Here is a 16454-nt window from a genome sequence, read left to right as displayed (position 1 = left end):
AGCTGAGCCTCTTTGTGGCTCCAGCTGTGTGGCCTCAGGCAGGGGCTGAATTAGCACCTCCTTAGATCCAGGAGCCACTGTACCCAGTGGTCAGAGGGGGACCATTCTCCCACTTCAGACACAGCTGATTCCCACAGCCAGTTGGCCTGGAGGTCAATTCCTCCCAGTGATCCTACAACAACCAAGGCACCAAGAGTGCACCAAGAGTGTCCACCCCAGGTAACTGGGGAGGCTGAGCCACTGGGCCCTACAGGACACCTGGCGCGCAGGGCCACTCTATCAACACAGGGAAGCAGCCAAAATGCGGAGACAAAGAAACAGGTCACAAATGGCAGAAACGGAGGAAAGCAAACGACTGGATATAGAGTTCAAGGCCACGTTTATAAGGTTTGTCAAGAATTTTATGGAAACCGCCGATAAATTTAATGAATCCCTCAAGGAGTATAGTGAGACCATGGAGGACATGAAAAAGGACCAACTAGAAATTAAGCATACACTGACTGAAATAAAGAATAATTTACAGAGATCCAACAGCAGACAAGAGGATCCCAAGAATCAAGTCAAAGATTTGAAATACAAAGAAACAAAAAATACCCAACCGAAAAAGAAAAAACAAAAGAGATTCCAAAAATATGAAGATAGTGTAAGGAACCTCTGGGACAACTTCAAGCGTACCAACATCAGAATTATAGGGGTACCAGAAGGAGAGAGAGGGCAAGATATTGAAAACCTTTTTGAAGAAATAATGACAGAAAACTTCCCCCACCTGGTGAAAGAAATGGACTTACAAGTCCAGGAAGCGCAGAGAACCCCAAACAAAAGGAACCCAAAGAGGACCACACCAAGACACATCATAATTAAAATGCCAAGAGCAAAAGATAAAGAGAGAATCTTAAAAGCAGCAAGAGAAAGACAGTCAGTTACCTACAAGGGAGTACCCATTCGACTGTCAGCTGATTTCTCAACAGAAACCATGCAGGCCAGAAGGGAGTGGCAAGAAATATTCAAAGTGATGAATAGCAAGAACCTGCAACCAAGATTACTTTATCCAGCAAAGCTATCATTCAGAATGGAAGGTCAGATAAAGAGCTTCACGGATAAGAAAAAGCTAAAGGAGTTCATCACCACCAAACCAGCATTATATGAAATGCTGAAAGGTATTCTTTAAGAAGAGGAAGAAGAAAAAGGAACTCTTACCATTTGCCACAGCATGGATGGAACTGGAGAGCGGATAAATACCACAGGATCTCACTTATTTGTGGAATATAATGAACAACATAAACTGATGAACAAGGACTGATCCAGAGACGGAGAGGCATTGATTGGACTGTCGGGCCTTGGAGGGAAGGTAGGGGAGGGTGGGGGCAAGGGGGAAAGATCAACCAAAGGACTTATATGCAAGCATATAGGCCTAACCAATGGACGGACAATGGGGGGGTGAGGGGATGAGCAGGGGGGGGGGGGGTAGAGGGTACACATATGTAATATCTTAATCAATAAAAAATATATTTAAAAAAAAGAAATATAAAATACATACTCTAAAAACTATAAAACATTATTTAAAGAAATTAAAAAAGATCTAAATAAATGGAAAGATATCCCATGTTTATGGATCACAAGACTTAATATTGTTAAGATGGCAATACTCCCCAAATTGATTTACAGATTCAAAACAATTAGTATCAAAATCCCAGCTGGGTTCTCTGCTGATTCTAAAATTAATATTGAAATTCAAGGGACCCAGAAGAGGCAAAACAATCTTGAAAAAAGGAATAAAGTTGGAAGACTCACATTTCCCAATTTCAAAACTTATCACAAAGCAACAATAGTAAAGACAGTGTATTACTATTAGGATAGACATACAGATCAAGGAAATAGAATTGAGAATCCAGAAAAAAACAACCCTCACACTTTAATGGTCAACTGATTTTTGACCATTAAAAGGATGCCAAGATAAGTCAAGGGGAAAAGAATAGTGTGCAAATGGTGCTGGGGCAAATGGATATGCAAAAGAATAAACTTGGATGGCCCACTACTTCATGCTATATATAAAAATTAACTCAAAATGAATTAAAATCCTAAAAGTAAGAGCTAAAACTATAAAACTCTTAGAAGAAAACATAGGCATAAATATTCATGACCTTGGATTAGGCAATGGTTTCTTAGCTATGAAACCAAAAGCTCTAAGGAAGTGATGACTGAGACTTGAATGAAAAAGGCAGAGATATGTAAAGATCTGGGGGAAGAGTATTCAAAGGAGAAAACAGCAAGAACAAAAACCAAGACAGAACCAGCTTAATATATACAAAAAACAGAGAGATGAGATCACAGAGGCAGGTAGGGACTTTACAGGCCAAGCACCAGTATATATGACAAAAGCTACATTACAATAGGGTCACAGCACTTCTCCAGGGGGAGCATTCACATAATAAACTAAGATGTGAGAGGGGTCCCCTAGAGTGGCGCGATGAAACAGATCAAATTACAATGTATTTTTATTTACCTGACAACTCTTCAAAAAGGCTAGCCCATAATCTCCTGTGTATTTAATTAAACCTTATTTTTATATTTTCAATAAATATTTATACCAGCCAATGAAAATTATATATACTGACTTCTTAAAAATGGCATCTCTCAGGTTTTATTTGCATTTTGACCAATTAATTAAATCCTCATAGCAATCCAATTGTTTACATGGCTTCTTATTTTACAAGCATACCTCAGAGATATTGTGGGTTCAGTTCCAGACCACCACAATAAATTATTACAATAAAGCGAGTCGTAATCTTTTTGCTGGTGGAAGTTGTTGCCTTCAATTTGTAAAAAACACAACATCTATAAAGTGCAATATAGCAAAGCATAAAAAAACTAGCTATGCCTATATTCTTTTTATTTTCAATTTTGCTTCATTTCCTTTAAATAGACATTATATTCATATGTTTCAAAATTCAAAAGGATAAAAAAGTCTCCCTCCCACCTTTCCTTTGACACAAACTTCCCATCTTGCCCTAACCGGTTTGGCTCAGTGGATAGAGCGTTGGCCTGGGGACTGAAAGGTCCCAGGTTCGATTCCGGTCAAGGGCATGTACCTGGGTTGCGGGCACATCCCCAGTAGGAGATGTGCAGGAGGCAGCTGATCAATGTTCCTCTCTCATTGATGTTTCTAACTATCTCTCTCCCTTCCTCTCTGTAAAAATCAATAAAATATATTTTTTTAAAAAATCAATAAAATATATTTAATTAAAAAAAAAAAAACTTCCCGCCAAACCGGTTTGGCTCAGTGGATAGAGCATCATCGGCCTGCGGACTGAAAGGTCCCAGGTTCGATTCGGGTCAAGGGCATGTACCTTGATTGCGGGCATATCCCCAGAGGGGGATGTGCAGGAGGCAGCTGGTCGGTGTTTCTCTCTCATCGATGTTTCTAACTCACTATCCCTCTCCCTCCCTCTCTGTCAAAAATCAATAAAATATATTTAAAAAAAAAAAAACAAAAACTTCCCATCTTTGCAGGCAACAAGTGTTATTTATGTATTAGTTGTGTATTCTTCCTGAGAGATTTTATCTTCAAGCAAATATGTATATATTCTTTTCTCTCTTTTACTGTATAAAGTTGTAGCATACTTCACATATTTCCTGAACCTTATTTTTTTCACTGAATTAGCTTGGCAATTGTTTCACAGCAGGGCATAACATTTTTCCTTTTTTTTTTTTTTAATATGTTCTTATTGATTTCAGAGAGAGAAAGGGAGAGGGAAAAAGAGAAACATCAATGATGACAGAGAATCAACAACTGGCTGCCTCATGCACGCCTCCCACTGGGGATTGTGCCCGCAACCCAGGCCTGTGCCCTGACCAGGAATCAAACCATGACCTCCTGGTTCATGGGTCTACATTCAAGCACTGAGCCACACTGGCCATGCAAGTTTTTCCATTTTTAATGGCTGCATAGTATTCCAGTTTGTAGATATAGTATTTTATTCTCTTATTGATAACTTCTAATTGAAAAATATTTGAGAGGACAACCAAGATGGTGGCATAAGGTATATACCTGTACGTGCCGCCCCCCACAACCACATTAAAACTACAACTAAAAGACAAAACGGCTATCATCCAGAACCACGGGAAAGCTGGCTGAGTGGAAGTTCTACAACTAGAAGAAAAGAAAAAAGAGCATTGAGGCTGGGTAGGAGGTGCGGAGGCGCCAAGAACAGAGGTACGAAGGCATGCGAACCAGGCTGCACCTGGGTGCGCGGTTTTTTTCGATCGGGAGATACAAGCTCCCGACTGCACTAAACTCATTTCCGGCGACACTCTAGGACTCAGACTCCTATAGGGAGAAACTCGACTGTTTGGCATCGGTCGGGAAGCGAGGGTGGCTTTCTTGCAGAACTGCTCGCAGGGATCATTGTTACTGTGGAGACCTGGAGACCTGGAAATGGCTGACAGACAGCCATCACTGTTTGCTCCGCCCTGGTGATTTTCTGAGACCCCGCCCCACCCAATTTACAACCCACCCAAGCTGTGCTCAGCGGCGCAAATGAATCGCCTCTCCTTTTGCAGCCTAACCTAACAAACTGCAGCTGGGTCAGAGAACCCCAAAAGTTCCAAACCCCAAACAAAGAGGTGAAATCTGCAGATTTAGTGGTAGCTCCTGCTGGGTGGACTCACACATTGGTTGAATTTGTACATCCTTGGAGAGCCAGGAGCCAGTGTACCCAGTGGTCAGATACCAGATTTCAACTCCTCACATCCGTAAGTGACACACTCAAGAGGCAGACTCAGTGAGCACCAAAGCCCCACTGAAACAAGTCCTGCCCCATAAGGGTGTCTCCAGCACAGCAGTTCTTCCACTATAGACACAGCTGGTCCTTGCAATCAATTGGCCTGTAGGTCATTTCCTCCCAGGGATACCAACAGCAGTCAAGGCTTAACTACAACAAGACTGTGCACCCAGCCCACAAAGGGGTACACCAAGAGTGTCCACCTCAGGTGACTGGGGAGGCTGAGCCACTGGGCCCTACAGGACACCTAGCACACAAAGCCACTCTATCAACACAGGGAAGCAGCCAAAATGCGGTCACAAAGAAACAGGTCACAAATGAAAGAAAAGGAGGAAAGCAAACTACTGGATATAGAGTTCAAAACCACAGTTATAAGGTTACTCAAGAATCTTCTACAAACCCCTGAGGAACTTAGTGAGACCTTCAAGGATCTTAATGAGAATACCAAAAAAAAAAATGGAAAAAGACCAGTCAGAAATTAAGCATACACTGACTGAAATAAAGAATAATATACAGAGATCCAACAGCAGACTAGAGGATCCCAAGAATCAAGTCAAGGATTTGAAATATGAGGAAGCAAAAAACACCCATCCGGAAAAGCAAAATGAAAAAAGAATCCAAAAATATAAAGATAGTGTAAGGAGCCTCTGAGACAACTTCAAGCATACCAACATCCGAATTATGGAGGTGCCAGAAGAAGAGAGAGAACAAGATATTGAAAGCCTATTAGAAGAAATAATGACAGAAAACTTCCCCTACCTGATGAAAGAAAGACAAGTCCAGGAAGCAAAGAGAACCCCAAATAAGAGGAATCCAAAGAGGACCACACCAAGACACAACATAATTAAAATGCCAAGAGCAAAAGACAAAGAGAGAATCCTAAAAGAAGCAAGAGAAAAACAGTCAGTTACCTACAAGGGAGTATCCATACGACTATCAGCTGATTTCTCAACAGAAACCATGCAGGCCAGAAGGCAGTGGCAAGAAATATTCAAAGTGATGAATAGCAAGAACCTACAGACAAGGTTACTCTACCCAGCAAAGTTATCATGTAGAATTGAAGGTCAGATAAAGAGCCTCACAGACAAGAAAAAGCTAAAGGAGTTCATCACCACCAAACCAGGATTATATGAAATGCTGAAGGGTATTCTTTAAGAAGAGGAAGAAGAAAAAGGTAAAGATAAAAATTATGAACAACAAAGGGTCAACAAATACATATCTACCAACAAGTGAATCTAAAAACTAAGTCAATAAAAAAAATCTGATGAACAGAATAAACTGGTGAATATAATAGAAGCAGGGGCATAGAAAGGGAGTGGACTGACAATTCTCAGGGGGAAGAGGGTGTGAAAGGTGCGGGAAGAGATTGGACAAAAATCTTACACCTATGGATGAGGACAGTGGCGGGGGGTAAGGGCATGGGGTGGGGTGGGAACCAAGTGGAGGGGAGCTATGGGAGGGTGGAGGGGGAGAGGAACATCTGTAATAATCTGAACAATAAAGATTTATTTTTTTAAAAAAAGAAAAATATTTGAGAAAAAAATGCAGGTCCCAGGACAAGAAATGTTAACCTGGTGCATATGGAAAGGCCTCAGAAAATATGTAAACCCTCTAAAATAGTATCCTATCTAATAAAAGAGAAGCATGGTAATTGGCGTACGACCACTACCCTTCCCATTGGCTAATCAGCGAGATATGCAAATTAACTGCCAGCCAAGATGGCGGCCGGCAGCCAGGCAGCTTAAACTGAACATGAGGCTTGCTTGCCTCAGTGATGGAGGACTCCAACGTTCCCCGCCTGCCTTGCTGGCCTCTGAGCTTGCAGTTTAAGAAACATTGTAACAAATATAGAAGCTAAACAAAACCCCAGAAACCTGCTTTCAGCAGGGGGAAACACTGATGTGAGAGCAAGACATGGATAGGCTGCCTTCTGCACGCCCCTTATCAGGGATCAAGCCTACAACCCAGGCATGTACCCTGACCAGGAATTGAACCTGCAACCAGAAAGACTAAATTAAGTGTCAATATAATCCAAAATTCTTATCTACTTTATTGAACATTATTAACTGCTGTTTTCCATTAACAAAGAGCAAAACTGACCAATATGTCTTCGTTTCTTACAAGGGCTTTGTTTTTCATCTGCACCGTGAAAAGAAATTCTAAAGAAAAAAAAATAACTGCAATGTAAAGTATCTCTAGGTGAAAATGATCAAATAAAGCTGACTATACCAGTTTTGTTCACAGTAACTGACAACAGCAGAGGCATCTATGATGCCCCTTAAACTCTATGTAACATTCCATAAAGAGTCCTTCCTGCCCTGGCTGGTTCGTCTCAGTGGATAGAGCGTTGGCCTGTGGACTGAAGGGTCCTGAGTTCAATTCCAGTCAAGGGCACATGCCCAAGTTGTGGGCTCGATCCCCAGTAAGGGGCGTGCAGGAGGCAGCCTACCAATGATTCTCTCTCATCACTGATGTTTCTCTCTCTCTCTCACTCTCTCTTCCTCTCTGAAATCAATAAAAAAAATTTTTAAAAAGTCCTTCCTGAGAAAATTAGATTATGAGTAGAATGTAAATGTATACTGCCTACCATATGCTAGGCACCAAAATGGAAGCTTTACATATATAATCTTGTTTAATCCTCAAGACAATTACTTAAGGCAGCTGTATTTCCCCCTTTTATAGGTAAAAAGATGGAGGCTTAAAGAGTGTAAAGTTAAGCCCCAAACTACAAACTGATTAAATGGCACAACAACACTAAAACATCCCCTCACTCTCACCTTCAGGACTCCAAATCTCATCAACTTTCCACAACACTGTAGTGCCTGAAGTATGATCGTTTTATGGAGGCGGTATAAACTAGCAGTCAGAAATCCCTGGGTTCTAATTCTAATTAAACAATGTATTAGTTGTATGACAAATGGTTGAAACTCTGAAAGCCTTCTTTACCGTCTGTAAAACTAGATTGCTGTGAGGTTTAAGTGAGAAAAGGTAGTAAAACAGACAGATCACATATGGACCTGAAGAAGATACTTACTCCAAGGTAGCTATAATCATTATTTTATCCCTCTTGGAAAAAAAACACAAGGTTTCCCAATTTAGCATAAAAAAAAACTCCCCCTCCCCCAGCCCCACCCCCCCCCACCCCCACAATGCTGGCATTTGTGACAAACTGAAGGATTGGAAAAATTATGTCTAATTATTCAGTATATTCTGGTGTAATGAACATCATAAAGTGTCCTTTAAGTTAAAATATCTCAAACACAGGCCTGTATCTATGGCCCTAGCACCGTGAATGTCTGTTTTGGCGGCTGCATAATTATCTCCCTCCTCATTTAAATGCTTTATGCACAATCCTGCACTGAGGTTTCTGGGCTGTTGCTGTGACGATGTTAACATCAGGTGATAAGCGATGACAGCTGTCAAATGTATTACATCTGTTTTTACTGAGGGGGGGGGGGTCGTGTTAACCCTTTGACTTCTGTGCACCCATCAAGACAAAACAAAACACCCTCCCCAGGCCCTAGGTCTCCAAGCGCCTGCGTGAGCAGCTCCTGAAACTGTTAAAAATAAAGTTGAAGGCCTGAGATAACTTATTCATAAGAAAAAAAAAAGTTTGTTACATTCCTTTCCCTTAAGACCTAAAGAAGCTTTGAACGGCCGTGACCGGTTTGGCTCAGTGGATGGAGCGCCGGCCTGCGGACTGAAGGGTCCAGGGTTCGACCCGGTCAAGGACATGTACCTTGGTTGGGGGGGGGGGTATATACCCAGTGGGGGGTGTGCAAGAGTCAGCTGATCGATGTTTCTAACTCTCTATCCCTCTCCCTTCCTCTCTGCAAAAAATCTATAAAATATATTTTAAAAATAAATTTAAAAAGAAGCTTTGAACGCTTCACCTAGGACCTAAGCCCAGGTCCGGGGCAGTGCTGAGCAGGAAAACCACTGTTCTGCACCCCGAAACCTCCTTCGAGACTCTTCCTCCCACCCTGCCCCCAAGAGTGGGAAAGAGCGCCACTGCCGCGCACCCCAAAAGCCCGGCGCGCCGGCTGCCAAGCGAAGCGGGGCGACCGACGCCCGGTGGGTGGTCCCCTCGGTGCCTGGCTCCCCTCGGAGTCGCGCACCCCAGCCCCCCGCCCGCCCCGCCCCTCCGCACCACGAGAGCCCCGTCCACACCCGCCCGCGGCCTCCCGCGCCCAGAGCCGCACGGCCTCCCCGGGGGCTCACCATCGCAGCCCCAGGACACAGCGCGGGCGGGCGGGCCGGCGGGTTGGGGGATCCGTTACCGGAGCTCGGGACCCATTCGCGCCAACTACTTCTCCCTTGCAGCAGCGGGGAGGCGGAGGCGCGGCGCCTGGCGATGACGTCACAGGCGCGCGGCGCCCGGCGGTGCGGGCCGCGGCGGGAAGTGTGACGTGGACGCCGGGCGGCGCGGGCGGGCGGGCCGCAGCCTCGCGAGGAGCGGCGGGACCCCGCGCGGAGTCGCGCCCTCGGGCTCTGGCGGGGGCGCTCGCGGGGAACTTCCGAGCCCGGCTTCCGGGAGGGCGGCTCCCAGGCCCTCCCGCCTCCCGCCTCCCGCCGGGGCCGCGCCGCCCGCCGTGGCTTCCCGCTGCGCCACCCGCAGTGAGAAGTCCGTTTAGGAGGGACTCTCACGGGTTAGACCTAAGCCGCTGTTTTTAAACAAGGCTTTCACCAAACGGCATTTACTCTGATGGTTTTTTTTTTCATGTTTGGCCCATCGATTGGTCTTTTTCACCTATTACGTGGAGACCCCTAGTTTGAAAACCAGCAGGCTAAGGATCACCTTTAGGTTATCTAGTTCTAGAGCAAGAAAGGACCGGGGAATGTCAAGGTGGGGGGGGGGGGGGAGACAACCACCGCTCCATATTATATAAATGAAAATTATGAGGCCTAGTCCTGCTCGCATGGCTCAGTAGCTGAGGGTCCACCAATGAGCCGGGAGTGACTGGATTCAGGTTCGATCCCCGATCCCCCGTGTGGGGCGTGCAGGAGCGGGTGATCAAAGATTCTCTCTCATTGATGTCTCTCTCTCTCTCTCCCTCTCCCCTCCTCTCTGAAATAAATTTTAAAATATTCTTAAAAAAGAAAAATATGAGACCTAACCAAGCTAAGGAGTCCAGCTTTATTCCAAAACGAAGCCAGACTAGGCATCTAGGCCTCCAAACCTGCCCTGCCAAGTTCCCCAAAGAGCAGGGGAGGGGAGGGGGGTGAAGTCCAGTCATAACCATAACCAAGGTGCATCTTCATAGAAAAACAATGATCCCAAAGCTTTGGGAGTAAACAGGTTTTATATTAATAGATAGGCGACAGGATTGTGGAATAGAATGTAACATTTGCATACAAGTTTAAGAGAAAAGGTAAGACCCTAAGGCAGTGGTTCTCAACCTGTGGGTCGCGACTCCTTTCACAGGGGTCGCCTAAGACCATCGGAGAACACATATATAATTACATATTGTTTTTGTGATTAATCACTATGCTTTAATTATGTTCAATTTGTAACCATGAAATTGGGGGTCACCACAACATGAGGAACTGTATTAAAGGGTCCCGGCATTAGGAAGGTTGAGAACCACTGCAGGAGTTCAGTGGGAAGAGCAGTATCTCCAGCATCAGTCCTAGACTTTCAAGTCCTAACCCACCCACCCTGTTAGGACTTGCACTTAATCACACCACTGCCTCTACAATGAGAGATAACGAGGTCCCTGGAATTCAACAATGGCTAAGCATGGAGAGTTGGTGTTTATTAAGCGCCCACTGTAATCGGTGTTAGGCTTACAACTATGGACTGTCCTAGTTTGGTTCATTTAATCCCCATGATGACACTGCCTGCTATTATCCGCAGTTTGCAAAGGAGTAAACGATTACTCATGAACAGGGCCTCCTTGCATGCGTCCCTTTGAAGCCAATGTGCTAGGGTTCCCAGCCCCACCACATTCTATTGGGTGACCATGGGCAATTTACTGTGCCTCAGTTTCCTCATCTGTAAAATAGGAGTAATAGTACTACTTCATAGGCTTGTTACAGAACTCTTCCTGGCACGTAGCAGGTAATAATTTTTTAAGTCAGCTTTTTTTTAACATATTTTTATCGATTTCATAGAGGAAATGAGAGAGAGAGAGGGATAGAAACCTCAATGATCAGAGAGAATCATTGATTGGCTGCCTCCTGCATGCCCCACACTGGGGATCGAGCCCACAACCAGGGCATGTGCCCGGACTGGGAATTGGACCATGATCTCTTGGTTCATAGGTCAACGCTCAACCACTGAGCCATGCTGGCCGGGCAAGTCCACTATTATTACCATTATTAATTACACAAGAAGGGAGATAACTCTAAAAATGAACTTACCTACTTTGGAATTTTGCTTAGAAATACTTGAATGGGGAAGGGAGGAGTCATTAGATTTTTTGAGAGATTAATAAAAACTATGAACCTGCCTGGCCAGTGTGGCTCAGTGGTTGAGCATCTGCCCATGTACCAAAAGGTCATGGTTCGATTCCTGGTCTGGGCACATGCCCGGGTTACGGGCTGATCCCCAGTAGGAGGCAAGCAGGAAGCAGCCAATGAATAATTCTCTGTTACCATTGATGTTTCTATCTCTCATTTCCTCTCTGAAATCAATAAAAATATATTTTTTAAACTATGAACCTTCTCCTCAGAAAAATGTACATAGAAGACACATCACATAAATCTTTGCCTATATGAATCCATAATGAATCCACATATGAACCCATATGTGGAAATATCCTCCCACCAATTAAATAACCAGGCCTGGCTAAGAGGAAGTTGCACTTCCCACTCTTGAAATAAAAGGGAGCCAGCAAGCAAGGGCACAATGTAAATATAGCTTAATAAAATCATTAGATTGTGACTCTAATAACAAAAAGTAAAAATTGTTATTTACCAAAAAAGTATGCAAAAAACTGACAATTCATGCCTTCATGCATAATAGTATGGATTTTTCAATCTTTAAGGGTAGCAGTTACCCATTTGTGTTAGCAACTAAACTACTGGTGGGGCTCCAAATAAAAGTAATAAACCTATTTGTCCCCTCATTAGTAATTTTTTAAATATATTTTTATTTATTTCAGAGAGGAAGGGAGAGGGAGAGAAAGAGAGATAGAAACATCAATGATGAGAGAGTATCATGGATCATCTGCCTCCTGCATGCCCCCCACTGGGGATCAAACCCACAATGGGCATGTGCCCTTAACCGGAATCGAACCTGGGACCCTTCAGTCCACAGGCCGAAGCTCTATCCACTGAGCCAAACTGGCTAGGGCCCCTCATTAGTAATTTCACTACTTATATTGATTCTGTTAATCATAGCAATCACATATACTATTTACAAAAGCAAGATTTATCCACATTACATAAAAACTATCCTATATAATAAAAGTGTAGTACGCAAATTGTCCCTTTGACCGGAGTTCTTCCAGGAGTTTGACCAGGGGGCAGACCATCCAGGAGAAGGGAGGGAGGCCCGGGCTGCCAGCCAGCAGCCACTAAGGACCCTACCAGTGCACTAATTTTGTGCACTGGGCCTCTAGTAATTTCATATGCCTTTATTACTACCATAATCACAAGAATAATATTTATCCACTTTGCATTTGCTGGTTCCTTTACCTGGAGTCCATATATGAATCTTTGCCTATAAGTTCAGAGGAACTAAACCAATTCACAGTGTTTATTATGTTTAAATAAGTAAAGAAGATGTATATTAAAAGTTTTTATTTTATTTTTAATTATAGTTTACATTCAATATTATTTTGTATTAATTTTAGGTGTACAGCATAGTATAAAAAGTATACATATCTTTTCCATTATATCACTTTTAACTTCTTTATTTCTTTATTAGCATTTTGAAGCCTCCTTTGAATTTAGGTGGGACTTCAATCAGAAGCCTGTAACTTCCAGAAAGATACTGAATTTAATTTGTTGGATTGTGTTGGTTTTTTTTTTTTTTTTTTAGGAACATCTGCTTGGAAATATTGTCTCTCAGAAATATTAAAAATGACTGCATCTGCTTTGATACTTCTCACCTGATCCTGGGCTGGCCTGTGACTGATCTGACCAAATAAACGGTGAATACAACACTATGCCAGGTCCAGACAGCTTTAAGAGGACTAGCGACTCCCACCTTGCTCTCTCAAGCAGCCTGAGCTGCCATGTAAAGCGAAAGAAGGGGCCAGCTGAGCCCAGGTTTATAGCCATCTCCATCAGGTGCCAGAATTTAAAGTGAAGCCATCTTCCCAGGTGCTGGTGGGATTCCACTGTGACCCAAGCCAACACTGTGTACAACAGAAAGATCACCTCACCTGACTAAATACTCTGACCGACAGTAGTGTGAGCATAATAAAATGATTGTTCTTTTTAAAAAATATATATATATTTTTATTGATTTTCTACAGAGAGGAAGGGAGAGAGACAGAGAGTCAGAAACATCGATGAGAGAGAAACATCGATCAGCTGCCTCCTGCACATCTCCCACTGGGGATATGCCCGCAAACCAGGCACATGCCCTTGACCGGAATCAAACCCGGGACCCCCCAGTCCGCAGGCCGACGCTCCATCCACTGAGCCAAACCGGCCTCGGCAAAATGATTGTTCTTTTAAGGCACTAAGTTTTGAGGTAGTTGGTGTGAAGATAACCATAATAGAAACATTTTAAAGGGCTCAAAAAAATAAGCATGAACAGAACACTGATGCCTTTTTTTTTTTTTTTTTTTTTTTTAACTGTGGTGATTTTTACTCATGTACTATTCAACAAATATTTATTGAGCTTCTGCTGTGTCAGCACTTTTTTGTGTGTGCATGCTGGGAACCCACAGTAAATAAGACAGATAGTCCCGGCTTCTTTGAAGTTTATATTTTTGAGGAAGAATAAATTTTTTATTTTTAGATAAGTGTGAGTGCTGTAAAGAAAATGAAGCAGCATGCCCAGCCAGTGTGGCTCGGTGGTTGAGCATCAACCTACGAACCAGGAGGTCACAGTGTATTCCAGGAGGTCACAGGTCAGAGCACATGCCTGTGTTGTGAGCTTGGTCCCCAGTAGGATGCCTGAAGGAGGCAGTCAATCAATGTTTCTCTCTCATCATTGCTGTTTTTATCTCTCTCTCCCTCTCTGAAATCAATAAAAAATATTTTTTAAAAGAAAATGAAGCAACATAGTGAGATAGAGGAAAGCTGGGGAGAAGAATGGGGAAGTAGTGATCAAAAGACGTCTAAGAAGGGGACATTGAGACATGAATGTTGAGAAGGGACAGCAAGTATAAAGGCCCTCATGTGGTATGAGTTAAATATATTCAAAGAAAAGCAAGAAAGCCAATTATATGACTGGTGCATATATCTCTTGAGTGAGTTTCTTATTAAATTTGTTTCTACGTAATAACTGCATCTGGATTTTAACCCTTACTTGTCACTATTCTCTAATAGTGTCTAGTTTGAATTTGTTCCAGGCAAAAGACCATTCTATATGCACCTTCCATTTCTATATAGCCCTTCTTTGATGAGAATAAAATAATACGTCATAACTACTTCCATTTCTAGGTCTTAGTTGAAAGACTGCAATAATGCATTCCAAGAAATTGGGGATACACAAAGAACATAACAAACTAGGCTGCTGATATTTTTTAATCTTTACCCAAGGATATTGTGTGGTTTGGGGGTTTTTGTTGTGTTTGTGTGCATGTTTTGTTTGTTTGTTTGTTTTAAGAGAAAGAGGAGAGAGAGAGAGAGAGAGAGAGAGAGAGGCAGAGAGAAAGAGGGAGAGAGACAGATAGAGACAGAAACATCGGTGCCCTGACCAGGGGATCGAACCTGTAACCTGGGAATGTGCCCTGACCAAGAATTGAGCCTGAAACCCTCTGGTGCCCAGGACGATGCTCCAATCAATTGAGCCACACTGGCCAGGGCAGGGCTGCTGATTTTTAGATAGTTTTTCAGAAAGGCATAGAAAAGTCAGTTCTTCATTATATAAAATATTAACTAACAAAGACTCCATGCATGTTTTATTAAAAGTATTTTGGTCAAAAGTTTTCTTCATACTCTCCTTAGTCATTAGTTCAGCTCTTCTTAATATCAATATATATCAACCCAACTGATGAATAAATAAGACTAACAATTCATTTGTAGAGTGTAGTTGGTAACAGATAATATAGCCCTGAAAGTTCCAGAATTAAAGACACCTATTGAAATCCTAAAATTTTTTTTTCTTGTCCTTATAATAAGGATTTGAGACCTAACATGAAGAAGACAATTTTTAAGGGATATGTTTACATTGGATCTGATACCTGATGCTCACTGGCCTTGTCTTAGTCCTATGAAGAAAAGGCTTCGGGGAAAGCTCTATCAACAAAGCCAGTTTTGTGCAAGTCAGCGGTCCCTTTCCTGCCCCACTTAGGGACAGATCCCTTTGGAAGAACTGTTTACATTCCATGGAGAACTCTTTACTCCCAAAGTTAGAATATTGACATTAACATCTCTCTGAGTATGTTTCTAAATTTGCAAATGGTTGGGATTATTCTTATTATATTATTGCCACTCTTTCCATATCTTACACAGAGAGTTAAATTGCTGCCCTCCTGAATGGACTGACAGATGTGTATTCATTAAAAAGGGCATGATTTGTATTTGGTCATCCTTTATAATCTCACGTAACTACTGTGTATCAGTGAAAGACAACTGCAAAGGTCAATATAAATCCTCAGTGGCAATGCCTCCGCCCTGGTTATCTGCGTTATCTAACTTATCTGTGCCATAGGAATACCTCTTCACTTGAAGTCACTTTAAACTCCTTCTCAGGAGCACAATTGTTGCATTGTCTTTCACATAGACGTTTATAAGTCACTAGGAATCAATCAAATTTTCACTGTGCAACAACAAATGTGACTTTCGGCCCTCTGGATAAATATTAGCCTGTCCTGCCTTGTCAGGGTTTACTGGAACATTTTCCTTATAGAAAACAGTCTGCTAGGCAGCTTGTCCTCTGCTGTGTTTGCGATGACTGCAGAGCCAGACCGGTGATGTCGACCTTGTAATCCATTTATGAACGTAATCATTAAGTCATATCTGTTACCATTAAAGTGCACATATTCTAATTTAGGATATTAGGCACTAACTATGTCATCTATTTTAATTCTTGGATGATAGCCAGTTAACCTTCTTAATGGGATTATGCTTGGGTAATCTAAATTTATATAAATTTGCCTGAAGATTTTTATAACGTATAAATAATAGAAAGTTTCTCCCAAGGAAATCAGTATTTTCACTTAGGTTAGAAGAAACATTGACATTTAAAATAGTAAATTTATTAAAAATCATAAAGCTTTACTGTTGATATACACATTTGATTATATATAATGTATCTCAATGTATTTTATTATATATAATGTATCTATGTGTATAAACAGAGCAACGGGAATGCCAACAGCATTTCGTAGTGATAGGTTTTATGATTAGGATAATGTTTCATTTCCCAAAAGCTACAAACCAAAGTAATTCCATCATTTTGTTGTTATTGTTGTTTCATAGAAACTATGTGAGGCATGGTGAATAAAGAAAATTGCCATCAGCTATTATTTGAGAACGACTGTTATAGGAAGAATGACCACATACCTGGATATAACAGACCTTTAAGACTCTTGAGAATCTGAGATT

At 42.2% G+C, this 16454-nt stretch overlaps 1 protein-coding gene across 1 annotated transcript in view; it reads right to left on the bottom strand.

Annotated features, from left to right (window-relative positions):
• RFC1 (replication factor C subunit 1) overlaps nucleotides 1-9268 on the bottom strand; it is an 81711-nt gene extending 72443 nt beyond the window's left edge. Inside the window, exon 1 of the mRNA XM_081093048.1 lies at nucleotides 9003-9268. Within this exon, the coding sequence (XP_080949174.1) occupies nucleotides 9003-9005 (3 nt within the window). The 5' untranslated portion in view covers nucleotides 9006-9268. The remainder of the gene's footprint in view (nucleotides 1-9002) is intronic.
• Between the last annotated feature and the right edge of the window lie 7186 nt (nucleotides 9269-16454).

The sequence above is a fragment of the Myotis nattereri genome, assembly GCF_964212035.1.
Source record: "Myotis nattereri genome assembly, chromosome: 1".
NCBI lineage: Eukaryota > Metazoa > Chordata > Mammalia > Chiroptera > Vespertilionidae > Myotis > Myotis nattereri.
This window is presented reverse-complemented; position numbering and strand designations above follow the sequence as displayed.